Genomic DNA, 27,820 nt, shown 5'->3' on the forward strand with positions numbered 1-27,820 from the left:
AAGCACACAGACATATAGAAATATTTTGAATTCTTCTCAAAGTTAGTTCCATGACAATATTTCAATTTTTTTACAATTATGCTGACAGAAATATATTCCGTTATTCGTCTTTCTTGTGTGTTTACCGGTGTAAATAACACAGACATTCTTACATCTAGGACAGGTAACAAATGTAGAAGGTTAGAAATATGGGTAACAGATTTCATTACAACGGTAAAAGATTCCATTACAATATCTATTACCTAAGTTGCACTGGACTTGTGGATTACTATGCCATATTTATGGTGTCAGCATAGTCACAGCTTAAGTTATTATTATCATATACAATTGTAATGAGGGAAATAATGCGCACATATTTGAACCACATGACTTTGGCTTAGACCCCGTTCTTATCAGAAATTCCAAATCGGGATTCACCCATGCACTGGATTGATTAAAGGATTTTATCTCTGGAATGTTGAGGTGTATTGGGTGGATCGGGATTGACCCCGGATACGGAGCGTTCGTTTGTACCAGGTTTCGCAAATCAGGATCCCATGCCTGGGTAAATCCTGATTAGCGAATCCTAGTATGAATGGGGTCTACGTGTAAGTCTTAGTGTAACAGGTTTCAGCCTAGACATGGACAAATTCTCAACTTTTCTACATTGCCATATTCATGTCAACCTACTGGTCATGTGGTATACATGTACAGCATCAAATTTGTTTCGGCTACCATTTAGGCCACACCAATTTAATTTCTTGGTTAACTGATTTTTTTTTTAAATTTTAGCAAAAAGATAATCATGAAAACAGAAGGCTGGGGTGAAAACTTGCACCTGACTCTGTTCACTCCCTGAAACTGTGTGGACGAAAGTACAAACTTTTCCCTGAGATTCTGTTTTCATGTTGATTTTCCAATCTAACATTTTTTTCAAAATTCTGTTAACCAAGAAATTAAAATGGTGTGGCCTTAGGGATGGAAAACAGTTAACAGTAACAGTTTTGTGGAAAGCTTGACTCTCAACCGTTCAAACAATACATATGTATCATTTTAGACAGCCATACTCAGCTCATACTCAACCTGTGTCAATACTTGTAGAAGTATGTCAATGGTGAATTTTTAAGTTTATGTGAAAGTACAAATTATCATGATTTATTCGTTCATATAATGTGCACCCGATACTGCATGGCAGTATGATCTGTCGGTGACATAGCGTATACTGTATGTACATCTGTGATGTATCGACGTATGTATGGATATTATTATATATCTATTTTTTTCATGACTAACATATAAGTATACTAATGTGTAGTGGGTACATGGACGCATATGCTGTAGTGAATAAACAATGATGTACATGTGTAATATGTTAATAACTGTGAACTAGGCGATACCATTGGTGGGCCCATTAAAAATGACCACTTTATTAATGAACATTGTCAGCATTGAATCATTTTTATTGATTGTGCTTTAGAATATATCATTTTGAAGATCTAACTTTGTAATGTAAAACTTTTTCATCCAGCTACACAAATACGCCAAAAATAGTTACTCAAGCAACTGGATAAAATTTTGAAACAGTCAGACGTTTCAGACAGCATCCGCTATCTTTCGTCAGTCAGTGACGGATGCTTTCTGAAACGTCTGACTGTTTCAAAATTTTATCCAGTTGCTTGAGTAACTATTTTTGGCGTATCTTATTACCTGGATGTCTAACCTTTATCAACGTATACGTAGCTACACAACATATTTCAATCGTAACGTTTAGTTGAGAATAAGGCAACAGTCATTTGTAAACTTCCTTGGCTGCTCGCATTTTCTTTCCACACGTTGTCAACAAGTTTGATCTTTGTCCCCTCGCACTTCCTTAGTTGGACGCCAGCATTAATAAGTGGAATGTTCTAGACCTTTATTAATTATCATCACTGAATTGCAACAATCATATGTTAACACTAAGTCAAGGTAGCCTGGGTGGCATCCTTTTAAGCTTTACTCTGCTCTCTCGACCGGGAGAGTGGAGTAAACCTAAAAAGAACGACACGCAGGCTAAAGTCAAGGACCAGGGTAAATGCTCATTGTGGTCAATATTACTAGCATCTCAACACTGGCCATAAGTTTGATTTTAGTTTTCTCCCCTCCTTGTTTGGCTGCCATCTTTAACTGCAATGTCGCAGTTGTTGAATTGCAACTGTTATGTAACACTACGGCAACGACCCAGTTAGGTGTAGTACTCATTGTGAACAGTATTAAAGGGAACCAAAGCAATATTAGGGCCTGAAAATCGGATTTTGAAAGTCAATTTATTTTGTGATTTCTATACATGATAGGTCCAAACAACACTATCAGAATGCTGTATAGCGACGTCCATGATACAAAAATACGACGTTGTTGTGATGTGAGAACTCACTGAAAATCGTGGCCGGAGTTTTTGTAGGCTCGCGAAACTAAGCTTAAGGGAATTGTCGCACTGTACGATTTTGCGTGGTTTTAAAATCCTAAAAGTATGAAGTTTTCACTCAAATGTGCTAAACACTGTTAATAAATGTCACTACCATAAAGATTTCAGCATTTTTTATTTTATTTTTTGGCCCAAATATTGCTTTGGTTGCCTTTGACCAAACACTAGCCATAAGTTTGTTTTTGTTTGCCACCTTCCTTATTCCATCCTTAACTGGAATGTTACAGATAATTATTATCGCTGTATTGCAACAATTACATAACACCAAGTCAGCTGAGTACTTATTGCGAACAATTGATCATGACTTTGATCGCCCTTGACTCGCGCGAGTTGGCAGTTTGGAACGCCCGTAGACTCTCCTCCAGGGTGAAATTATGGGTGATGAGCCGCTTCGTGTCGATTTGGCCACTGGCTACCATCGCCAGGGCTTGAGGATAGCTGAAACACAGGAGACAAAGAACGTAGTTAACATTACCAGTTAGGGTAGTGTAAGTGGGAATATGGAATAGTCGTTTCATAATCTAGACACTCAGTATGTATCTTTTATAGTGACTTGGAAAAATGATATCTATTCATTTACATGAAGTGACATGATGGACATTTTAACCAATCGCCCTATTTTCATGTGTAAAAATCAAACTTTAACTCAATTGTTGTCAAAGACATTTTGATATTGGAGGGGGGGTGTATAGCAGACAAGTGCCAGTGGTGACACGAGAAGAAGAAGACTTCAAAATGCAAAGAAAAGTAACAGCTTTGTATGGAAAGATGTTGTAGAATCAGCTTTTCTTAAATCAATTGTTTGGGCATTTTTTGGGGTGAATCTTATACCAAAGTCAAAGCCAAACAACTGCAGAACCACTTTCTCAAACTAGAAAGCGTGGTACTGTGAATGCAGAAATGTTCGCGGTGGTTTTATGTCCAATACTGTAGCAGAGTGTGACTATAGCGCTGCCGTGAACTGAAAAACACCGCGAACACTCCATTTTCGCCTTAGCGCGAAACAAAAACCACGCGAACTCAGATGCATTTTTATTCGCGACTGGGATGGAAGATCTTTGACTCACTTGTTACAGTATCTGAAGACGCCCCGGATGTCCACCTCCCGCACTGCGGCGTTCACAATGGGCACGTCTACATCCAGCGACCCCCGGCCGACCAGAACCACAGCCCCGCCGGAACGGGTAGCCTGGGGACAACAGAAAACACTGAGGGTTTGAGAATCTGCTAATCCAGTGACCCCGGCCCACCAGAACCACCGCGCCGCCGGAACGGGTAGCCTGGGACAACAGAAAACACTGAGGGTTTGAGAATCTGCTAATCCAGCGACCCCCGGCCCAGCAGAACCAACGCCCCGCCGGAACGGGTAGCCTGGGGACAACAGAAAACACTGAGATTTGAGAATCTGCTAATCTAGCGACCCCCGGCCCACCAGAACCACCGCACCGCCGGAACGGGTAGCCTGGGACAACAGAAAACACTGAGGTTTGAGAATCTGCTAATCTAGCGACCCCCGGCCCACCAGAACAACCACCCCACCGGACCGGGTAGCCTGGGGACAACAGAAAACACTGAGGGTTTGAGACATCTGCTAATCCAGCGACCCCGGCCCACCAGAACCACCGCCCCACCGGACCGGGTAGCCTGGGACAACAGAAAACACTGAGGTTTGAGAATCTGCTAATCCAGCGACCCCGGCCCACCAGAACCACCGCACCGCCGGAACGGGTAGCCTGGGACAACAGAAAACACTGAGGGTTTGGGAATCTGCTAATCCAGCGACCCCGGCCCACCAGAACCACCGCACCGCCGGAACGGGTAGCCTGGGACAACAGAAAACACTGGGATTTGAGAATCTGCTAATCCAGCGACCCCGGCCCACCAGAACCACCACCCCACCGGACCGGGTAGCCTGGGACAACAGAAAACACTGAGGTTTGAGAATCTGCTAATCCAGCGACCCCGGCCCACCAGAACCACCACCCCACCGGACCGGGTAGCCTGGGACAACAGAAAACACTGAGGTTTGAGAATCTGCTAATCCAGCGACCCCGGCCCACCAGAACCACCGCACCGCCGGAACGGGTAGCCTGGGACAACAGAAAACACTGAGGGTTTGGGAATCTGCTAATCCATCGACCCCGGCCCACCAGAACCACCGCCCCGCCAGAACGGGTAGCCTGGGGACAAGAGAAAACACTGAGATTTGAGAATCTGCTAATCCAGCGACCCCGGCCCACCAGAACCACCGCACCGCCGGAACGGGTAGCCTGGGGACAAGAGAAAACACTGAGGGTTTGAGAATCTGCTAATCCAGCGACCCCGGCCCACCAGAACCACCGCCCCACCGGACCGGGTAGCCTGGGACAACAGAAAACACTGAGGATTTGAGAATCTGCTAATCCATCGACCCCGGCCCACCAGAACCACCGCACCGCCGGAACGGGTAGCCTGGGGACAACAGAAAACACTGAGGGTTTGAGACATCTGCTAATCCAGCGACCCCGGCCCACCAGAACCACCGCCCCACCGGACCGGGTAGCCTGGGACAACAGAAAACACTGAGGTTTGAGAATCTGCTAATCCAGCGACCCCCGGCCCACCAGAACCACCGCACCGCCGGAACGGGTAGCCTGGGGACAAGAGAAAACACTGAGATTTGAGAATCTGCTAATCCAGCGACCCCGGCCCACCAGAACCACCGCACCGCCGGGACGGGTAGCCTGGGACAACAGAAAACACTGAGGTTTGAGAATCTGCTAATCCAGCGACCCCCGGCCCACCAGAACCACCGCACCGCCGGAACGGGTAGCCTGGAAACAACAGAAAACACTGAGATTTGAGAATCTGCTAATCCAGCGACCCCGGCCCACCAGAACCACCGCACCGCCGGGACGGGTAGCCTGGGACAACAGAAAACACTGGGATTTGAGAATCTGCTAATCCAGCGACCCCCGGCCCACCAGAACCACCACCCCACCGGACCGGGTAGCCTGGAAACAACAGAAAACACTGAGATTTGAGAATCTGCTAATCCAGCGACCCCGGCCCACCAGAACCACCGCACCGCCGGGACGGGTAGCCTGGCGACAACAGAAAACACTGAGGTTTGAGAATCTGCTAATCCAGCGACCCCCGGCCCACCAGAACCACCACCCCACCGGACCGGGTAGCCTGGAAACAACAGAAAACACTGAGATTTGAGACATCTGCTAATCCAGCGACCCCGGCCCACCAGAACCACCGCCCCACCGGACCGGGTAGCCTGGGACAACAGAAAACACTGGGATTTGAGAATCTGCTAATCCAGCGACCCCCGGCCCACCAGAACCACCACCCCACCGGACCGGGTAGCCTGGGACAACAGAAAACACTGAGGTTTGAGAATCTGCTAATCCAGCGACCCCGGCCCAGCAGAACCACCGCCCCGCCCGAACGGGTAGCCTGATAACAACAGAAAACACTGAGGTTTGAGAATCTGCTAATCCAGCGACCCCGGCCCAGCAGAACCACCGCCCCGCCCGAACGGGTAGCCTGATAACAACAGAAAACACTGAGGTTTGAGAATCTGCTAATCCAGCGACCCCCGGCCCACCAGAACCACCACCCCACCGGACCGGGTAGCCTGGGACAACAGAAAACACTGAGGTTTGAGAATCTGCTAATCCAGCGACCCCGGCCCAGCAGAACCACCGCCCCGCCCGAACGGGTAGCCTGATAACAACAGAAAACACTGAGGTTTGAGAATCTGCTAATCCAGAGACCCCGGCCCACCAGAACCACCGCCCCGCCCGAACGGGTAGCCTGGGGACAACAGAAAACACTGAGATTTGAGAATCTGCTAAAAGCAATGATTCTGGAGAAACAGTTGACGTTGCAAGTTTTGTTAGTTGGGTCAACTGTCAAATCAGCACCAAGGACATAACTTGGTGTGTGCTCAAAAATAGCCAATCAGCACCAAGGGCATTGGTAGGTGTGTATAAAAGAATGGCCAATCAACACATAGGACGTCACTTGATAGGTAGACTGGGATAGCCCATCGGCACCAAGGAAGTAACGTCTGCTTTCTGGTGGTATTTTTCTTTTACTTTTCTCAGATAAACTCTTTAAATTTAAAAGGACAGATCATCTACCGTGGATAACCTTTTGAGAGATAAAACCTACATATATCGCAGTAACGAAGCTGCTGTCCACGCCACTGCACTCCAGAGACACGTCGGGCTGTCCTCCCATTTCGGCCGCTATCGTCTGCGCCAAGGCTTGGCTGTCATTGGTCGAGACCTTGATCACGTGGTCTGCGCCATACTCCTTAGCAACGGCCAATCGGTAGTCGTCAATATCTACACGAGTGACAATACAATTGAGTATGAAAAAGGAATTTCTGATTGCGAGTAGATATATTTCCGGATGTGGTACACTTGTAAATGCAGAAATGTTCGCGGTGGTTTTATGTTCGCGGTTTTAGCGACAACCGTTTCAACGCGAACTTAAAACCACCGCGAACACCCCATTTTTTCCAATAGCGCGAAATAAAAACCACTCAAGTGCATTAAGGCCAGTCCCAACCAAGTAACTGGGATATATGAGTCATACGCTGTTGTCGGGAAAATCTCAGATATCTTGAGACTGACGCGGCAGAATTGCTTGAAATTCGGAGGGCACTTAGACAAGAAACCATTCATTTTAGAAATGTATAACATGTGTGGCAAATCTACATAATATTTTTATAATCTATTGAGAAATATAATGTTAGATTTTACAAAGAATGGCTCGCGCACCACCTTTGTCGAAGGCTGGGAATGTTGAATTTTTTAGAGGACATAGCGACAGTCACATAGTGTAGGAATAAGTTTCCAGAAAATAAGAATATGGTCAAAATAATATGAAAATGTAAAAATTCGCTCATTTCGACCATATTTTGGGGGGTTGCTATAACATTATCAACAAGTAGTTAAATATGCAATATAAAAATGCGTTTTCTGAGTAATTATTCATATAAACCAACTCCTTACGCATTGTTTGCACCCAATATAAGCTTTGTAGCTCTTGGCTAAAGGTGGGGCCCAAAGCTTTAAAGTTTTGATACATATATTCCTTAAGTTTTCCGTCTCTTGCCAATCCATCAAAGTCAATCAACTTGACAGCTGAATATCTGTCAAAAGATTACTTGTATTTAGCACCCTCTCTCGAAGTCATTATGTGCAATTATCTTTAATTATGCATAGAGTGTAGACAGAAACATCCTGATGGGCGAGCAGAATAGGCCTGATTTTGTAAAACAAATACTCAGTGTTTTTTGTTGAAAAATGATAGTGTTGGCTAAAGATTCTTGGGTAAAGCAACCTCCTTAGGTAAAGTGAAGAATGTGAAGGATTTCCCGGACAAGATAAAGTACTAGCCTGTCTCATGGTATATTGACATAATTAATTACATAGTGAATTGACTATCAAATACCACATTACGGTAAATGACATTGTTTGGGAACACTTTGTTTTCTTATAATTTATCTGTTTGGGTCCACACACTATAACAGTTGTGAGGCAGTGCTCCTAGACAGACGTTATACATATCCACAAGTCCCGTTTTATATAAAAGAGAGCGAATGATACTCTACATGTCTCTACCCCGCGAGACAAAGGGTGGATGTGTATTGAGTGTCTGGCATAAACGTACACCTACAGTTACAATCAGTAGTATCATCTTTTGTTATGTTATGCAGTTTGGAGATGCCATCATGGTAGCTTTGGGGATTTAAAAAAAATGAATTTGTTTAATTTTTCAAACAATAACATACAAGCAAATAAGCACTATGACTTTTCTGTACACACTAACATGGTCACAACAAGAACCCATAAGAGAGAATTTTGGGCAGCTTTGTCTTGATTTGTCCTTCAAATCAAGCAAACGAAGAATAAAAATTGTCCGGAAATTACAAAACAAAACATGGCTTGCCAGTTAGTTTGGTTTTGATACCGGCTTTATACATTGTTTGGGTTGTTGCGCTCTATAGGGACAAGAGTTAACACAGTAGGCCAAGAAGACACTTTGTGATTTGAACCTATCTTCCTGTATTAATTCGACAAAAGTCTGATTTGAATTTGCCACAATACAAATGTTCAACAAATGTTCAAGGTCAACCGTTGCCATCAATAGTAGACTCAGCTCCTTTTCAACAAAGGAACCCCAACAGATTTCAAATCATATGTTGCTGGTAGTGAATAATAATACGGAGACCAAGGCATCACAAATCAGCCTGTATACATTTTTTGATTTAACAGAATGTGTATAGTTCGGCACTTTTTATAGTATTACCTAGACACATTACCTGGAAAACATACTAGAAAAAATTACCATCATTGTAAAATGCAACAACATTTGTTTGTTTTTGAATTGAGTGGTTTGGGTCACGTGTCAACATTTGCACTTTTGTGGCTAAACAAGGCTGGCTCAACTGTTGGACAGATGGCAGACAATACATGTGTATTGTCTTATGCATGCTGTCTGACAAATTCATCAGACACCAATTGTTACACTGCTTGAGCTTTGTAAATGTATAAGGAAGAATACTCCTGTTCTTCACACATTTTACAACATCATGTTTCTATCTATAAACTTTATGACGTGAAATAATCTTGGTATGATAGCAACAACCAGACTTTAACCATTCTTTTACATCAGACACGAGCCATAAAACCAAGAACAAATTTGTTTACCTGAATAAAAGATATCCTAAATGTTCACACGTATTGTCTGGTAGTTAGCAAGAGGCCATTGTCTACAAGACATGTTGACAAAACCAGAGCTGAAACCAAGGAGGTTGCTGAAACTTAGCAATTGGCTGTTTTCAAACTTGATCAAAGGTAATTAAAAGCTTATCAGATTTCAGGTAACTGCAGAAAACTTCTACTCTCCCCTCTTTCTCTAGCAGGACCCTGCCTGTGATCGAAACTTGCTGAGAATTGTTGCTTCATATAGGATTTTGGATGTCTGAGTATTCTCCAAGCAGAGGTTTCGGTCGAGTAGGTTAGGAGAGTCCGGGGGTTTTAACATATCTTCCTTCTTCAGGACTGTCAATCCATGAAGGAAGAAAAATGCTAAAAATCCCCCACTCGACCGAAACTTCGGATTGAAGATTAATGTCTGAGGCGGGGAAAGTACAGTGGACAGCATGGCAAGGTATCCAGTTAGCCTTCAATGTAATGCTAATAGCAGGCGGGGGAGTGGGAGGTGAAGTCTGAGCAATTATCGCCTCACCCCAGCACACGTTCACACCATTGCCATAGCACCTTCCTCATTTAAATGTCATTATAATATGATAATTAGGGCTTTGGCGGGGATAGCTGGAACTGGCCTTAAAGGGCTTGAGCACGCGAACTTAAATGCATTTACAGTACTACGCCGCTCAGACACAAGCATCTAACGTTGCCATGCCTCCCAGGGTATTTTGTTCTGTATCTTATCAGTAATGGACAGGATGCCCTTAGGCTGTTTCAGGCAAGTCGGGCGCGTGAACAGGAAATGTTCCTAAAAGGGTCGGAACAGTTCAGTCTAATAGTCAGAAGTATGATGTATTGATGGTAAAGAACACTCGATAACAGACACTGTCACACAAAAATAACGTACAGTAGCCCCATCCGCTTATTTCGCGACAACCTATACTAGCGAAAATTATCCCTCTCATTCTCATTCAAAGTGTACAGAAAACTCTTAGCAGTTTTCTTAATTGAACAAAATGCGGGTAACGTCAGTCTACAAGCACATGTAAGGATCCGGCTCAGTGTTAACATTATACGCGTGTTCCAACTACTTGGAGGTGCAAAGAGATTTTTCAAAAAGTACTACAGTAGAAAGTTGTACTAACTAGAAAGGCCGCCATTTCCCCCTGAGCAAATGCAGCATATTTCACCACCTCCTCATGCAATAATGGACGTTTTATAATGATCTGAGCTACTTGAATGTGTCCTTCATTGCGCGTGTGTTCCTGCAACATGACCTCAGGTAACCTGAATAGAACACATGTTCTTTGGCCAGCAGCAAATGGAACGCGCGGAACATAAGATAGAACATGGATTCTTTGGCCAACAGCAACTGGAATGCGCGGAACCTCAGATAGAAGGTGGAACGGGGACAGCACTTTTGGCCCGTTTTTGGTCTGGCTTACCTGTGATGGCCACGGAGCTAGCTCCCCTCGTCTTGGCGACCAGCAGACAGAGCAGTCCGATCGGCCCGGCCCCGAATATCAGCACCTTACTGCCCACCTGCACCTCCCCCCGCTGACAGGTGTACACAGCCACGGACAGCGGCTCCAACATGGCGCCCTCCTCAAAACTCACGTGATCCGGAAGCCTACAAACACATACAGAAAACTTTATTGACACGACAAAAGTACAGCGACTTTCGTATGGTCTTCTACAATATATATGCAAACAACAAACAATGGGATACAAAATGATTAACCTAAGTACAAGTATATGAATACTTCAACATGTCGAGTTTAACGTGTCACTTACATTACTAGTTCTAAAATCTAAACATTCATGACATTCTTTGATATATTTACCTATTTGTACACAGTAAGGGTTGTCTCCTTCTAGAATGTATTTGAATTTATTCATAGAATGGAATGCTTCAAATTACAATGGAATACGAGGAACTATTCGCATTTAATGTTTTTTAAAGCAGAAAACATGTCCTGGGTAGAAGCGAGTAGAACAGTCTCCTGGCCCCCGGGATTCGAACCCGCGCCGAAACCGGGCAGCCAGATCACAGGCCGCACACCTTAACCACTAGGCTAAAAGGTCTAGATCAGTTAGACTGGTCAGTTGGAGGCGCGTGAACCCCACTGTTACACGGTCAAACAAAACTGAATAAAAGCAGATACCGATCGCGTGGTATTACGAGTAGGGCATGTTTTGTCGTGCCAACTGAACTCTGCTGTAACAGGGGAACGGCCAGGGAAGAATTCTCTAATCTCCTGTGACAATCAGAATTAGTTTAGTGCTAGCTATAGCAATTCTGTGTGGGAGTATTTCGGGAGGCCACTATTTGTCTATTCTAAGGATAGTATTACCGCGTATGTATGTTTTGCATGTCACTAAATCCCGAAGAAGGGTTCGCGTTCCTTCTTTCCGAGCTGTTTCCCTACCATGAGAACCAGTAAAAGATACAGAGGGATATGCAAACAAAAAGGGCATGACAAAAATCCATTCATTATTTTGTGGAGGTGGGATTATTTCGGGTTTCAATTCTGCAGACTTGAGCTCAAAGTGGCGACCATCTCCCTGATCAGGAATGGGTGATTCTGAGCCAGGATGACTGCATGTGAGTTGGAAGGATAAAGATAATATCCCTTTAGCTGCAAAACCAACTGAGTCTTGTTTCAGTTCACACCAAGGAGGTTAGACCTCCTTGTTCACACAGAGGTCAATCCGGACAAAAGGTGCACTGCTGCACTTATCATGATAAACCTCGAGCTGGAAATCATAATCAATTTTCACCCCCCCCCCCCACTCCCAAACAAAACACCACTTCTTACCGCTTTTTTGACATGTTAGTCATTTCGAAGCAGAGAAGTGTGGACTCAAACCTGAACCCTCGAAATCCTTCCGTCACTTTTATTCACCGTGCGCTTTGTAACCCCTATCAGACCCCTATCACCTATCGAAGAGGAATTGTGGTGATCATCGCTCGGGTTATGCAATACAGGTCAAAGGTCGGTGACCTAGTTTCACGCTGGACAGCATCATGGACGGAGGTGAGCACCAGGAGAACCGGGAACCCAGGCGAGTTTCACTTTAACGGTTTGGTCTTTTCGAGTGAGGATTGTCGAGCACGCATGGAAGGGAGTAATTTTGAGATACTCTGGGAGTAGATTTTCTGGAAGGTACCAATGTATTCTTTTGTAAGTTGCCCTAATGGTAGCTTCGTCCAGGCTGGGGGCCCGTTTAATTGAATTACTGTAAATGCATGGTTCGCGTGGTTTTTATTTCGCGCTAAAGGGAAAATAGAGTGTTCGCGGTGGTCTTAATTTCGCGGCAGTGCTATAGTCACATACTGCTACAGTATTGGACAAAAATGTTCGCGGTGGTTTTAAGTTCGCTGTGAACGGTCGCCGCGAAAACCGCGAACATAAAACCACCGCGAACATTTCTGCATTTACAGTATGTTAATGCCGTAATCATTGTTCATAACAAAGTTATATCAATGTTTGTGCAATGTTCCCCGGGTTCCAAGGTTTATCAAATGCAACCTCAAGCAGATGTTAGCTCTGACTTGTTTTGCGTTTTTTTTCTTCATATTTGCAGACTATTTCTAGAATCTTTGCCCCCACTCCCCAGCAAGAATGAATGGCTACCTCGGTTGCAATTTCTCGCTAATGATACACGCGATTAGCTTACGAAAGCAGTCAAGTGACTATCACACATATAGAAATGTGCAAAAAAATTTTGAAGACTATCGCGTCTGGGGATACAAAAAATTTGGCACTCTTGTGAGAGCATTGAACTCTGCCATTGATGGAAGGGTCCTCTGGGGAATTCAAGAACTCGATCGCTATAAAGAATTTTTGCCCTGCGGTCAGCCTCCAACTTTGACAAAACAAACTGGATTCAAGCAAGGCCATAACAAATTAGTCTCTGATGAATCATAATACCCACTTCTGGAGTGGAATACTTCTTTAAAGCGCCACGATGTCATCTTGTCTACAGCAAAGAATCGTCTAAGGGAGACCGTTAAGGTTTTTGCCTAACACCAAATTTGAATCGTTCTTTTTTACTTCAGGTCCTGGCTGTGGAGTTGGCTTAGATGGTGTCCGACATCTCTACAACATCTCGCTGCTGCGGAAAGTAGAGTATTGAAATGTAAGCTGTCATCTTTAACGTCTTCTTTTTGCCACGGATCCCGTTTGATAACATTGTACTCGGTTTTTGTGCTGAAATAAAATATATACTTATCATTCATCCAAGTATGAATAACTTTTATTAGGGTATGTCAGGAACTGGGATGGGAAACACTCTCCAGCAGACGACATATCCACCGTTTATTCTTGTTCTACAAAATTGTACATGGTCTAACACGGAAGTATCTAGTCGACTTGCTTCCCCCTGAAATTAGAATAACTACATCTTACAATAAAAGAAACAAATTTAATTTCAGATCTTCAAGACACTCTACAAATAGAACCATAAAATTTTTTATACCTTATTGTGTAAATCATTGGAATGAATCAGAAACTAGCGTTCGCAGTTTCAGGTACCCTTTGCCTCGTAATCATCTTATAAAATCAGTACGCCCCATTCGCCCTTCCTATTTCTCCTCCGGCCCCCGATACACCTGCGCCCTTCTTGCTCGGTTTCGCATTGGTAACGTTGGGTAACATAAATTCGCGGGGTACTTAAATTCGGGATTTTTCGAAAACGGCGTATTTAGGGATATGTGCTACATGCAAAGTCAGTTATAACGCCAGCAATGCAAAGCAGATAGACTAACGTATTCAGAACACTGGCTGAAAAGCTTCGATAACCATGCATTAGAAGTTGGCGACGTCAAAAACTCTCCGTCCCTTATTGACAGAGTCTGGGGGCTTCGTGGGAGAATCACCCAGCACGGTTGTTCGCTGGTTTATAAGACAAATGTCACATCTCCTGCCTGCTAAACACAATTATTTATAAGATAACTTATTACAATCTCTTTTGCTAACCTGCAACTGGATTCTAAGTGTGATCAATCATCAAAACTCCTCTCTGTTGCTACAACCTACGGCACGTGTATTTTCCCGCCGCCATATTGTTAACCAGAATCCTGTTGTCAAGCAGACGACAAAGGTTTGTGAGGAACACTTTTTTGTCTAAATGCTGCGTGTGATAGTGGACTGAGGAAGATATTTTCCTCAAAGTTTGCTCCTAACACAACAAGGAACACATGGACATAGTAGTATTACCATTGCTACGGCATCCAGCTAACTTTCCATGAATAATGTAACGTTACACGTTGCCCGATGATGACGATGGGCCGACTTTGAGTGAAGTTCTACCGACTCAACACACGGGTTGTTCCCGAACTGGCCTGATGTGTGCGGTACGGCCGTTTTTTCGTGTATTTTTTTTTACTTGGACACGTCTATATCCATAGCACTCTCCTCAAGCCAAGGATGGAACGAATAGCTGCTGTATAAAATGTGATTAGCGGTAAGATATTGAAGACGAATCTTCTCTCCCGAATTAATGTGCCCCCCTGTCCGACAGCACCATTATTGTGCGTGCGGCGGACGGTAGTTTCAAGTTGAAATATTATGGTGTCAGCACGACTAGAGACAAAATCTACCATATATATGATTAGTGCAAAGATAGTACATGATACTGACAGAATTATAGAAAAAAAGGATGGTTTATTGTTCTGCTAGATTGATTTCAGTCAACCATTATCGGAAAAATCCCGAATTTATGTTACCCAACGTTACCTACAGCCTTAACTATTGTCTTCATAAACGAAATTTAGTGTTAAGTCCATCTTGTGACTGTGGGTGTCAATCTGAAACCATCTTCCATTTTATATTTGAATGTCCTAAATATATCCAACCCAGAACGAACTTTCTTGACAAGCTAACAACTTAAATTGGCAACTCGTTTGACTTACATATTATCTCCGACAGAACCAAACTTTCCCTTGCACTTAGAGGATCATCCTCATTAACTGCTGACTGCAATTTAAATATTATGCTACTTACACAAATATACATCCAGCAGACCCAACGCTTCTAGCTCTATTGGACAGAGAATCTCCGTGCAAAAGATATAAAAGTCAACTCTCTTATTTACTTCTGTATTTACTTCTGGATTGAATTAATAATCTATTGGGTGTGGGTGGGGGGACGTAGGTACACTTTAGGTTTTTGTTGTATATATAGAGAGAGAGATATAACGTTATATCTATAAGTTTTATATTAGATATTTTGTTAAGTGGCGTTGGCAAAATAAGTTGTATAACTTGAGTGCAGCGCCACTTTGTCTTTGTCTCTGTTATCTTTGAATAAAAAAAAAGAATAACTTTTATTGGGAAAGTCATGCCCATAGGCTAATTGCAAGGGTGCAAACAGCAGAAAGGGTAACAATGGTAACAAGTGTCTATTCTATGCATCTAACTAAAATTTCTACAAACAGCATTACTGTGTGTGTGTGTGTAGGGGGACTTCTTCTTTGGAGGCAGTGGCTTATGAAAAGCCCCACGTTTTTAATGATTAGGGGTTTTGTGATTTTAGTATAGGAATGTTTTTTTGGGGGGGATTTCTAGATTTTTCTATATTTTCAGACTTTCTAGGTGGTGGAAGCTCGGGAATATTGCTATGGTTGTTCCGAAAATCTTGTTTCTTTCATCCTCATAATGAGGGCATTGAATGGTTAGTGGGTTTATAAGTAATGCTATTTTTGTGTAATAATAGAACACCTTAACATCTACCTATCTAATACTATACTTGTCAGTTGACGTTAGCACTGTTTCACTACTAGATGTGAAATCGACATTGGAGAGACTCTACGTTCCCATCTCTAACGGAAGACGGATTTGGACCCTCAAGGTGCGATCCAAAAAGCCCGACACCCTTCCCATTGTGATCATCCACGGGTTTGGTGGTGCAGCTGCGCACTTCTTTTTGAATTTCGATGCCCTCGCCGAGGACCGAGCTGTCTACGCCTTCGACATACTCGGCTTCGGGAGAAGTTCTCGGTGCGAATTTAGCACAAACGCAGACGTCGCTGAAAAGGAATTCGTGGAGTCTATCGAAGAGTGGAGGAAGGGTGTAGGGCTGGAGAGGTTCATCCTGATGGGTACAAGCTTTGGCGGTTTTCTGGCGACCTCCTACGCTATCAAACACCCAGAGAGAGTCAAGCACCTGATACTGGCCGAACCCTGGGGGTTTCCGGAGAGAACAGAACAGGCTGCTGAGACACTACGAGGGAGGGTATGGTTATGGCTCGCTCTGTATAAATAATATTCTTTATTGCATGTTCGTTCCCCAGAGGGATAAATGCACAGGGAGCCACAGGGGGACATGCATGGGGTAATTGAGAGAATAAAATAATAAGAATAACGTTGACATTAACGTTTAATACACTACTAATGCTAGGGTCACATTCCCAAGCCGGGGCCCGGTAACAGACTTAGGTAACAGATACATGACACCACTGTTACTTAATTACGCTTTGAATTTTAGTTTTGTATCAGATTTTGTACCTGCATTAAATTTTCAAAGTTACTTCTAATTCTGTACTCTATTAATACTATAGTATCACACTTTACACCAGTGTAAGTATATTTAAACACGTGCACAGGGCTGGACGTTCCAGTAGATACATATATCGACCGTTGCACCAATGTCTGTATTCAAATTTGCCAAACATCAAGGTTTAACCATTCAACATGGCGGTCAACGCTTACGTCATAGTCACGTGACCGCTAGCACCATATAAGCTCTAGTTTGTCATGATTGTTGTTCTTGCTGCAGACGCCGTTATTGGAGAGGATTATACAATCGTCACTTTCACTTTTTAACCCGCCGTCGACGCTCTTTAGAGCGGCAGGTCCATTGGGTGAGTACAACAGGAAAGGAGGTCTACGCGTTGAACTTTCAGGCACTGAATGCACTGCCCACATCCCCCCCCCCCCACACCCCCCACCCCTGGACGAACAACATTAAGTTACTGTTCTAAAACAACATCAGCGAATTGAACAATTAGTATACAATCTTGTCTTGAATTGATCTTCTTTTGAAGACTACGTCAAGACATCCTAAATTGTCTTAACCTCATGAACATATCTATTTTGGTATAAAACCTTTCCGGCTTTCAGTCCTATCGTTAGTCACTGACGAAAGACAGCGAATCCATGCTGTCTGAAACGTCTGACTGTTTCAAAATTTCATCCAGTTGCTTGAGTAACTATTTTTGGCGTATCTTATTACCTGGATGTCTAACCTTCATCAACGGATCTTCAGATCTATCTTCGTTGCCCCGGAAGTTAATCTTTTACACGTCAAACGCGTGAATGGGGAACGGAAAGCCAAGCTTCATGAATACACACAGTCACCCACTAGGTGAAATTACACACTTTTGACTGTTTGGTCACATGTAGGTCCACATCTGTGAAGTTTCATCACTGAATATTAAAAAAAGACTCTTTTTACACAACCAAGTTAGAGATTTATTCCACCGACGTTTCGGTGACCATCTGTCACCTTCTTCAAGGCAATTCCGACTGGCTCACATAGCTCACATAACACCTGTGCTGCATTGCTATGTGAGCCAGTCAGAATTGCCTTGAAGAAGGTGACAGATGGTCACCGAAACGTCGGTGGAATAAATCTCTTGGTTGTGTAAAAAGAGTCTTTTTATTTATGTAGGTCCACAGTTGTTGCGGTGGACATTTCCAGATTTAAGAACCTGTTATGCGGATGCCTTTCCGGACAACACTGTAACTGACTTCGTCTATCACTGCGCTGCACAACCCCCAAGGTACGTACGTTTTTTTCTACTTTCGTTAAAAATGTTATTTCGTTATTGACTGGTTTTGTATGTTGAAGGTCTAAAAGCAGAATCTAAAAATCTATGGAAGAGTCGCTGTGATATTTGGAAATGTGTAAGTCTTAACCTGTCAATGCTGTCATAATATTTCGATAACAGGAAAGGACATGTTTGATTATGGGCCTATTGGCGGTTCTCTATGGTACTGCAGTAGAACTAGTGGTTTTAGTATATCACATTTTCTGAACATGCTGTAGTCACGAATTCCATTGGTCGCTAGCTTAAGCCCCCTCTCACTGGACCCGCGGGTCCAGTAAGAGGGGGGCTTTATTGCCCCGGGAATAAGTGGTTTTGCCTTGAGCCCCCTAGCTATAGTGGCTTGAACTGCAGGAATGTATTTGGTGGAAACTTTGAAACAGAATAGATGAAGAGGGGACGACTTGATGTTCAGGCTTGTTGATAACTTTTATCTTGAATCTATTTATAGTGTTATAAGTTCATGTTGCATATTTCAGTGCAGAGACCGCATTCATGACCTTGCGCAGTAGTGGGTGGGAATTGGCCAAGAACCCCATGCTCCCCCGCCTAACCCGCCTGCACCCGGATGTGCCGATCACATTCATCTATGGCGCCGACTCATGGGTGGACAGTAGGACAGGAGAGCTGGCAGCAACTCTACGGAAAGACTCATATGTCAACATCATTGTAAGAACTTCTTTCTTTACATTCCAAACACTAGTGACATGATGTATATAATATGTATATATGCTTCATTCCCTATCTTCATTGAACCCAGTGTGAAAGGCAGTGCTTAGGCCCAACGATCAGGTATGGTGTAGTTGGATCCTATATATTGGTTATACTTATTATTGCTTACATTATCTATATTGTTATTGCAGTTGGCAGTTGAAAATGCCTGGGTAAACACATGTTACTTGCCAGATTCTACATGTATAAATTCTTTATCGATTGACTTGCTGATCTTCAGCAAATCAATACACAGCACAAAAAAGACACGTATGTATGAGGAGGCTTTAAAACACTGCATCCTCCTTCTGTCAATCAAATCGTTATAGCACCTAATTCTTATTTTACGTTGATGAAAGTTAGACATCCAGGTAGTAACATACGCCAATAATAATTACTCATGCAACTGGATAACATTTTGAAACAGTCAGTGACTGTTTCAAAATTTTATCCAGTTGAGTTGCTTGGGTAATTATTTTTGGCGTAATTCTTATTTTGTCCACAGAACATTCAGAACGCTGGCCACAAAATGTACGCCGAGCAACATGGGGAGTTCAACAGGCAGTTGGTGAGGGTGTGTGAACATGCGGACAGAGCACAGTAATTGTCAGCTGACTAGTGAACACTTCGCGTTAGTTAACATTTTATGAAAAATCAGGTTGGTTTTATGCAATGGAACACGCTAATATTCAGATTACAATTACTTGTACAAGATTACGTTCGAAATAACGGAGGATAACTTAACATTACGAAAACAGAACATGTGCCCTGATTGGTAAATTGAACGATACTAAATGTAGTTTATAATCTATTGATAGCGTGTATACGCGTTAAATACATCTTCATGGTATGTGATTAGAACTTCTGAATATATCATCACGTCGTATAGATAGAAAAGGATATAAAATGTTATAAACCGAAGGCACACATAGTTGCTTATAAAGCATATCTACTATATATATATAGCCAAAGATGACGGGCGATATACCTGTACACATTCCGACAGTTCCAACAGATGTTTATCATAAAGAGTTTTTGTGGATGCGGACTTTTCTTGTGCCTTTTCTGTTTTCGTTTGCAAACTCAACGTAGTGCCAACTCTATCTTTAACCGCATTCGAGGAGTGCCTAGACACTGATATACATTTTTGGGATTTCAATTGGAGGCTACATACCCTCGAGCTCAAGTCTAGCGATCGTCTCTTCCAGGGAATAATTCGTATTCAGAATAACTGAACATGGGATAGAAGGATATCCCATCAGCTACAAAACCAACGGAGGTTTGTTTCAGAGGTCACAGGTCAATACTGACTAATGAATAATAAACCATTACTACTCTTGGGCAACAGGCGTATCGCTTCCAACGCGGAAGCATACCCCGACAGTAAGGCTCGAGACCAAATCGGTTTTCACTCCCTCAAAAATCACAATTGCTTAAGCTTGTAGGTTTTAGCCATGTTAGTATTTAATGTCATTTTGCAGCAGAGGATAAAAAGTGTGAACTCAAGCCCCGACTCTTCTTACCTTTTCGTCGCAAGGGGAACCTTCAGGGATAACAAAACTAAACAAGATCATCGCACGTCCAGGTCAAAAGATACAAAAACGGAAGTTCTGCTGCAGTATCAAGGTCACATACCAGGGGGGCCAAAATCGACCCTGACCTTCGTCTTTCCATCACCTACCAACATACCGAATATCATCATAATCCATCCAGAGGTTCTTGAGTTATGCTGACTACAAAAATTCAGAAACACAAACATACATACACTCGCAGACACACACACACACACACACACACACACACACACACACACACACACACATAAGGGTTGTCTCCTTCTAGAATGTACACATAGTGTGCGTGGTGAGATCACTAGTATAAGGTTAGGAGCCCCATTAGCGGACTAGAATAATTATGCTACGGTCCCGTCCGCCCCTCCAGGTGTTCGCAAGATTAGCTCACGGTGTCTATTTGTTACCGGGTCCCGCGTTGATTTTATGTCCGCGCTTAAGTGATTCGGGGTCTCAAAAATAGCCTTTGAACTACAGGTTTGGCCCCTTTTTTCAACTGGGACCTAAGCATAATACAACGTGCACTAGAGTAGGAGAGACGGAGAGGGGCTGGGAGGAGATAGGACATGTGTGGTCAACTAGCGATCTTCGAATTCTTGTCATCTCGAATACCTTTATATATGATGTGTGTCTACTTCACAGAAGAGAATAGCAGGCGAAGAAGTAAGTATTACCATTGAATTAAAATGAAAATGGCGGTCATGTTGGTGGGTAACAACCCTGTTATTCGACATGGTGCAAATGATATCACATGAAAGGCCTGTGCATTAATTTGCCGTTCATGTGCATCAGTTGCATTTATCATCATCATCATCATCATCATCATCATCATCATCATCATCATCATCATCATCATCATCATCATCATCATCATCATCATCGTCATCATCATCATCATCATCATCATCATCAGCAGCATCATCATCAGGTCGTGACAGTTCTGATTTATTGTCCTAAATTTTCGTTTTAAGTATAAGGGAAGGACTGGTGTGTTGCGCCAATATATATGGCCTCCGTATGGTAAAATCCTAATTCACAACAGCCCTACAGCATCGACTATGGCTAAACAGCCCTCTACGAGAATGGCAGTCTCTGCCACAAAAATCACATCTGTAAGCGGACTCAGTTCTGTTGCGCCTAATGGCAGTTATACCGGCTATATAGAATCAAACTCAGGACTGACTTGTAGCAGAAGTCGGCAGCGTGGTTGTACAGTCGGCACAGAGACCCGTGTACGGGAGGCGTGGCGCAGAACTCCATGTGGGCGCACAGGTTGTACCGCCCCTCCTTGCAGACTCTACAGGTCCTGCAGGGCACGCCTGGCTCAATGGCCACACGGTCTCCTGCAAAACAAACGACAGGAAAACAAGAATATTAATATATGAGTTTTAGCCCAGCAAATAAATGCTCTCAGGGTTGCGGAAAGTCGTGTATTGTTTATTGTTTATTGTTTATTTTATTTCGCACTTAAAAAATATACATACATAAGAAAGAAATACTAGGATAAATAAAACAGTGCAGGGCAGGCCAAAAAGCTTTTGCTCATGTAAAGGCCTCCCTTTATCAGATCATAACATTTTTGGGTAAAGTGTAAAGTGCCTTTTCCAAGGGCACAACATCGGGGCATATCGGTTGTTTCAAACCTGCGACCTCTCGGTTGTGGGCGAAACACCCTACCGATTGCACCACACGATGCCACATAGTATTGCCTACCAGGCCAGCAAATTAGATTACTGATTGATAGTCAAATAAGCATCTTGATTTTTGATTAATATGTTGATTAATGCTTGGTCTACCACCTGCTTGTTGCCTGCCATGACCATTGGTGGTTCCAGAATGGTAGAGAGCTGTCGTCACAACTGTCGCTAATTCTCGAAGAACATGTTCGAAGCTGCCTCCTAGCAACGGCCGTGTCAAACAGTTCGTATGTAACTGGTAACAGAAACTTGGACTTGTTTCCCTGTACGGATGTGCCCGACGTTTGGTACGATGCCTTGTTTCAAGAAGAGCTACGACCTTCACTCATCCTCTTCCAACATCTGCTTAACGGCCGGACGTACCAGCGTCTACGTTCACAAAGTCACTCTAGCGACTTGGGGTGGAATTACAACACAGGAAAGTCCTGCCGCCGACTTCTTCTGGGATGCCACGGAAGTCGTCTTGAAAGACGTGAGAGGCAAAGACTTGAAGAGCTTCGTCACCCTCCTCGAAGAAGGTTTAGTTCCGAGCAGACTTGGTAAACTCTTCCGACTCGCTGCCATAGCGTCCGAGCTAGGAACAGCTGACGCTCTGGATAAGCTCTGCCAAGCCATAATCCTGAAGATGAAACCTTCAAACTGCGTGAGGATTACGCAAGCTGCGCACTGGCTGGATATCAAACCTATCGAGAAAGCCGGGGAGGATTTTGTGATAAGGAATCGGCACGTGGTTTTGACTGCTTCCGTGGCCAAGAAGCTGGTAGACTCGGGCCACACCGTCCACTGCCCGCGATGTCAGAGGCGGGCTTCGACGGATCGTCCGACCCCGTGTCAGCTGAAGTTCATGAGGAGGAGGATGCTACGTCACTGGAGGAAAAACCCATCAAGTCCGGTAGCCAATCAGAAGAGAGTGTTGGGTTTCAGGCTGCGACCATGGCAACGGCAGGGACCCGCCCTGCGTCGAGACTACAGGCAGCCGGCAACTAGACTCCGACCAATGAAATTCTAGCGTCTGTTGACTACTTTATCAAAAAACGACACAAGCCGAGAAATTTAACGTGACAGCGCTACAGATTTCCAGATGGTGATGTGAATATGATTTTCTGTTGTCCCTACTATGTATCTAGTATGCTTTAAACTACAATACTGTTCTTTAGTCAAATCCGCACAGCTAAAGTCTGTGGATGGTAACTATGCAGAACCATCTGAAATGGTATTGAATGAAAATTACAACGCTGACGTTAATTCAGGATTTATTCGGTCAAAAAGCTATCAAATAAACTATAATTTCCTTTTTAGGACCACAAATTGGTACGGTACAAAAAAATTGACAGGGAAATAATTTTTAGGATAAAAAACTGAGTTATTATGAGTCATGATGCAATAGAACCCTCTGTATTTGTAAGGGTATCAAAAGGTGTTCTGGAACACACTGTCGCATAGCAACACCCAACGGGATATTCAAAATACAACCGCACTTCGGTTCGTTTGTGTTCTATATTCGATAGAATTAAAGAGAACATTCGACATACTAGTAATCGTCTGGACGTTATAAATTAGTTGTCCTTTTCAATCGTCTTGTCTTATATTCACAACAATGTCTTTAAGACGGTCTTTATCTGGAGCTGCGCATCCGCAGATGAGAATTATGGTCGCAGGAAAACGTTTCAAGATTCGAAAAGACTTGGTCGTCTTCTTCCAGAGAAAACTCGCGGACGAAACCGTCAGAGACTACTTCAAGACCATCAAGGCGAAAGACTTCAGGCGCTACCTCCAGGCCGTCGGAAAAGCCGCGTACCCGACCAGACCTCGCAGAATGATGCGCCTGGCGATCGTCGCAAGAGGTCTAAAATCTTCGGACCTGTACGACACTCTGATCCAGCGAGTTGTACAAATTATAAAGCTGGAAAACTGCCTGGGTTTAGCGAGACTCGCGCATTTCTTGGACGTGCCGGAAGTAGAGAGCGCAGCGGTAGAGTTTGCTCTCACACATAGGGAGGACGTATTAACGAAGACCGCTGGTATGAAGAAGGTGAAACCTCACAAGTTAACGCATTGCTGGCGCTGTAGGTGTAAGTACAACCTGTGGAAGACATCGGAAACCTCCACGCCATGCGAACTGGAGTTTATTTTGGAGAGTGGAATTGGATTTCTTGACGACCTTTGGGATGGACAGGTGAAATATTGGTTGATAATTCTTAAGAATTAACAGTAAATCATGAAAACCCAAGAGATCAAAATTACCTCTGGCGGCAATCGTCATACGTAATGCTAGGGTCACATTTCCAATCCGGGGCCCGGCCGGGCAGTCTTTGGGAGCGAAAATTATGATATAAAAGACAACAAAAACACAAAACGTACCCAAAATTATTTAAGAGCATAGCTTGTGCAAATCTATTGACACACACTTTGATTTTTCGTTTCCGCAAACAGCCCGGCCGGGCCCCGGTTAGGAAATGTGACCCTAGCATAAGTTATACCACATCGGCTACGACAGGCTACAACAAGATCAGTTTAGAACAAATTCAAATCAATATTAACTTCCGGTTTATATATTTTCGAATTACTTTGACTAGGCATAGGCCCTGTGTATGTGGATTGCTTTCAGCACTAAGGGTAGTTCCTTGTCAACTTTGTGTTGAAATTATTATTCCGCTTTTGGGAAGATTCTGTACGTTTCTGCATGGTACCTACATGTATAGACGTCCTCAGCTCCATGGACAGCAACTACAATACTGATCCGCCAAAAATAATTACTCAAGCAACTGGATAAAATTTTGACAATTTTATCCAGTTGCTTGAATAATTATTTTTGGCGTATCTTACTACCTGGATGTCTAACTTTCATTAACGTACAATACTGATCATTGAAAACACCACATACACTGCTTCATGTAATTCATTTATGCCTAGACCGATTAGAATTCCCTCACACGCTAGCGCTTTTGGATGCATCGGGCATACAGTGCACAACTCCGTCTTTATATATGTCTTGAGTAGAGTAGAGTAGATTCTTTCGGACAGGTAGGAAGGTCATCTTCCAATTTAGGCCGCTCATCCCTTTACTGAATCACGATTCCAGGCTTATGAGGGTAGTCTAATGCTTTGCTCTGTTTTTGAAAGTGCTCACTTTTAGGGTAGAGTAGAGTAGAGTCTACATTCGGGTAGGATGCTTTACACCAAGTTTAGGCCGTTCCCTTGTACAACTTCTTTAGCCGACTGACACTGTGGGTCTCTGTGGGTGGTCCAGGGCTCTGAAGTTGTATTTTACAGGATGGCTTTCCATTAGGCGGTCAAACCTGGCTTTAAAAGTCTTCCCTCTCTTCATCGTCTACAGTACAGTCGACGTCCCAGTGGATTCCGCTTGGGGAAGGCTGCCGTGATCGGCGCAGGGGACTGTCCGGAGTGGTCGTCGGCATTCCCGAGCGGCGTCCAGGCAAAGGCCGGCGGCCCGGCTCGTCGCGACGTCATCTTAAACACTCTACGCACAAGGACCTTCCCGACGACGTTTGTGCCGAAACGAAGGATGTTGTCACACGGGTTTCATCTTCAATACGGCGTGTTTTGACAAGACTATCACGAAATTCGTTTTTCATGAACATAATGTGTAGCTAACGATGCGATACGAGGGTTATGATGAAATCACGATGATAATATTTTTTTAAATTCTGACGATGGCCGTAAGGTCTCATAGCATAGCCTTTCCTGTTTATTTTTATTTGTTAATCTATTTGTTGAAAACCTAGCCTTTGTAGTCAACAGAATGCCGCTGTAATAAGTGGTTGAATACATGCCCAGTTCGACAAAGTCGACCTTTGCATATATAACGTTATATACGTTTTCTTTACTCGTTACGAAAATGTATAGATGTAAGACCAGTGCATTTTATGTTATTACTTAGTATCGGCCCCGAAAATTAAAGTTTAAGATTCTGTCGATGCCTCCTCTGTATTCTTATAATGCTTCTATGATAGAAAAATGCATTGATCTCTTATTTTTCCTGACCTGATCTACATACTGTAATTCATTTTATCTTCACGGTGAAGTAAAATTTCAAGGTGTAAGGAAAATGGACATATTCACTGAACTTTAGCTTCACGGTGGCGGCAGGTGATTTACAGAACGGATGTGTGAAGGAATCATAAATAGTAACAACAGGTTTTTCACGGTGATGATGAGTTCACGGTACAGAGGCGACCGTAAAAACAGTGAACATAAAGTTACAGTGAAAGAAACAAGAATTACACTACCCTACGTAAACTGAAACGCAATGAGGGATGCAGTACGCTTACCTTTCGCTAGATGCGTGACTCCCCTCCCCACTGCCACCACAGTACCGCTGGACTCGTGTCCCATCACCATGGGCTCCTCCAGTACGAACCGGCCACACTTGCCGTGCGTCCAGTACTTCACGTCGGACCCGCAGATCCCAACAGAACACATGGATATCTGAACCTCTGAAAATGAATGAATGAATGAACGAAATAATGAATAAAAGGATGGATGGATGAATGAATGAATGGAGGAATGAATGAACTTTATTGCACGACATTTATACATGGCACAATGCCCTTGTATGGCGACAACTACTAAACAACGCTACCAGGTTAATAAATCCTTCATTTAGAAATTATCGACAACAGTATACGTGTTACGAAAGTCATATCAATGAAATGTCCCACAGGACACACTGAAATATGCTAAATCTGAAACTAGAGCTTTTCAGCAGAAATCAGGACGTATAAAATCGATACCGGAGAAACTGGAAACCAGCAGCAATGGGCTTCTTTTGTGCAACCTTTTTTTACATTCAGTGATGACAGGTGAAGCCCTAGCGGCCATATTACGTAATGCAACACGTCACTAAGCAGGTCAACGTCCGCAGGGGGGGGGGGGTTGTAAGGTGAAATGACAGCTTCTCTTAGAAGTACGGAAAATATGACTTGGATTTCTTACCCTTGGATAACATTAATAGAAAATGTATTTGTAAAAAGCTACCTCGACAAAACTCGATTTTTCATTGTCCACAACTGTGACTGTAACGTTATCGTTACATTTTACGTTTTGCATGTAAATTGTTCCACACCACGTGTGCATGAATACTAAAACATACACGTGCCTTTGTTTTGTTTACATGGTATACTGTTACCTTATACGGTCACATGAATGAAGTGTAAAGCAATAAGCAATTTGACCACCAAAACATTTTTGATGGCACGGGCCCTTAAGAATTATTAGAGAGTGGTGTACGTACCATTTTCACCGGGTAACTTGATATCGCGGTGTTCCTAGAAGAACAAAATCGGCCAAAATTAAAGCATGAGACAAAATTATAGAATAAAAATAGTCCATTGAAATCAAGGAGGTCTCCTTGATTGAAATATAACGGTTTAATAAAGCTAGGAAATATGTTTGAAAACCGAGACATGTTCCTGAAGTAAGCGTGCATCACAGTGACACACACTTCTATTAGCTTGAAATTGGCGTGTCGCTCAATTTGCGAGTCCTGTACCAACCCTACATTAAAGCTATGCTGAACTTTTGAATTGGACGTTGACCTAGAAACACTTCTAGTATCAACGCAACGGTGCACCACTCACTGCAATGTCACCTTCAATTCGCCTGGTGGACCTATTCAGCATTGACTACGTAATCCCCAGTGTTGTCAGCATATACATAAACATAAACAGGGCAGTAGTCCCCACTTACCAGCCTCAGATCGTCCTTTCCATGGAGAACGGCGGACAAGTTTGACCCGGCCGCCATTGTTGGACCCCTTTCCTGTATGTGTATGAACACAACCGAGCGACACTTGATAAGAAAGACCTTTGTACCCGGCTAAATAAAGAGACC

General features: G+C 43.3%; 3 protein-coding genes across 3 annotated transcripts; 2 read left to right on the forward strand and 1 right to left on the reverse strand.

The window, feature by feature from the left end:
- Positions 1 to 27,787, reverse strand: LOC136425174 (sorbitol dehydrogenase-like). The gene is made up of 15 exons (XM_066413974.1): positions 27,677 to 27,787; positions 27,222 to 27,255; positions 26,260 to 26,424; positions 21,454 to 21,613; positions 10,602 to 10,786; positions 6,605 to 6,780; positions 5,202 to 5,253; positions 5,044 to 5,073; positions 4,862 to 4,891; positions 4,681 to 4,710; positions 4,591 to 4,620; positions 4,234 to 4,263; positions 3,792 to 3,811; positions 3,508 to 3,629; positions 1 to 2,878 (listed from the first exon to the last, which is right to left on the reverse strand). Exons 1-15 carry the CDS (start codon positions 27,731 to 27,733, stop codon positions 2,722 to 2,724), a joined length of 1,278 nt encoding a protein of 425 aa, XP_066270071.1. The 5' UTR covers positions 27,734 to 27,787; the 3' UTR covers positions 1 to 2,721.
- On the forward strand, positions 13,203 to 19,829 carry LOC136433104 (1-acylglycerol-3-phosphate O-acyltransferase ABHD5-like; the record flags this gene model as incomplete). Its single annotated transcript, XM_066424927.1, has 5 exons — positions 13,203 to 13,299; positions 15,943 to 16,394; positions 17,801 to 17,943; positions 18,468 to 18,657; positions 19,205 to 19,829. Coding segments are annotated over 5 exons (981 nt in total), but the record flags the coding sequence as incomplete, so codon positions are not given.
- Positions 23,598 to 25,651, forward strand: LOC136429234 (uncharacterized). The gene is made up of 2 exons (XM_066419106.1): positions 23,598 to 24,143; positions 25,305 to 25,651. Exons 1-2 carry the CDS (start codon positions 23,607 to 23,609, stop codon positions 25,533 to 25,535), a joined length of 768 nt encoding a protein of 255 aa, XP_066275203.1. The 5' UTR covers positions 23,598 to 23,606; the 3' UTR covers positions 25,536 to 25,651.
- Positions 27,788 to 27,820: the final 33 nt, after the last annotated feature.

This window comes from Branchiostoma lanceolatum, chromosome 1, assembly GCF_035083965.1.
Source record: "Branchiostoma lanceolatum isolate klBraLanc5 chromosome 1, klBraLanc5.hap2, whole genome shotgun sequence".
Lineage (NCBI taxonomy): Eukaryota > Metazoa > Chordata > Leptocardii > Amphioxiformes > Branchiostomatidae > Branchiostoma > Branchiostoma lanceolatum.

Coding starts and splice junctions, on each gene's coding strand:
- LOC136429234 (XM_066419106.1), top strand. CDS start 23,607: ATGAGAATTATGGTCGCAGGAAAACGTTTCAAGATTCGAAAAGACTTG. Junction 24,144..25,304: donor ACGACCTTTGGGATGGACAG/GTGAAATATTGG, acceptor CATCGTCTACAG/TACAGTCGACGTCCCAGTGG.
- LOC136425174 (XM_066413974.1), bottom strand. CDS start 27,733: ATGGCGGCCGGGTCAAACTTGTCCGCCGTTCTCCATGGAAAGGACGAT. Junction 5,074..5,201: donor GGGCCGGGGGTCGCTGGATT/AGCAGATTCTCA, acceptor TCTTGTCCCCAG/GCTACCCGTTCCGGCGGTGC. Junction 4,711..4,861: donor CCGGCGGTGCGGTGGTTCTG/GTGGGCCGGGGT, acceptor TCTTGTCCCCAG/GCTACCCGTTCCGGCGGTGC.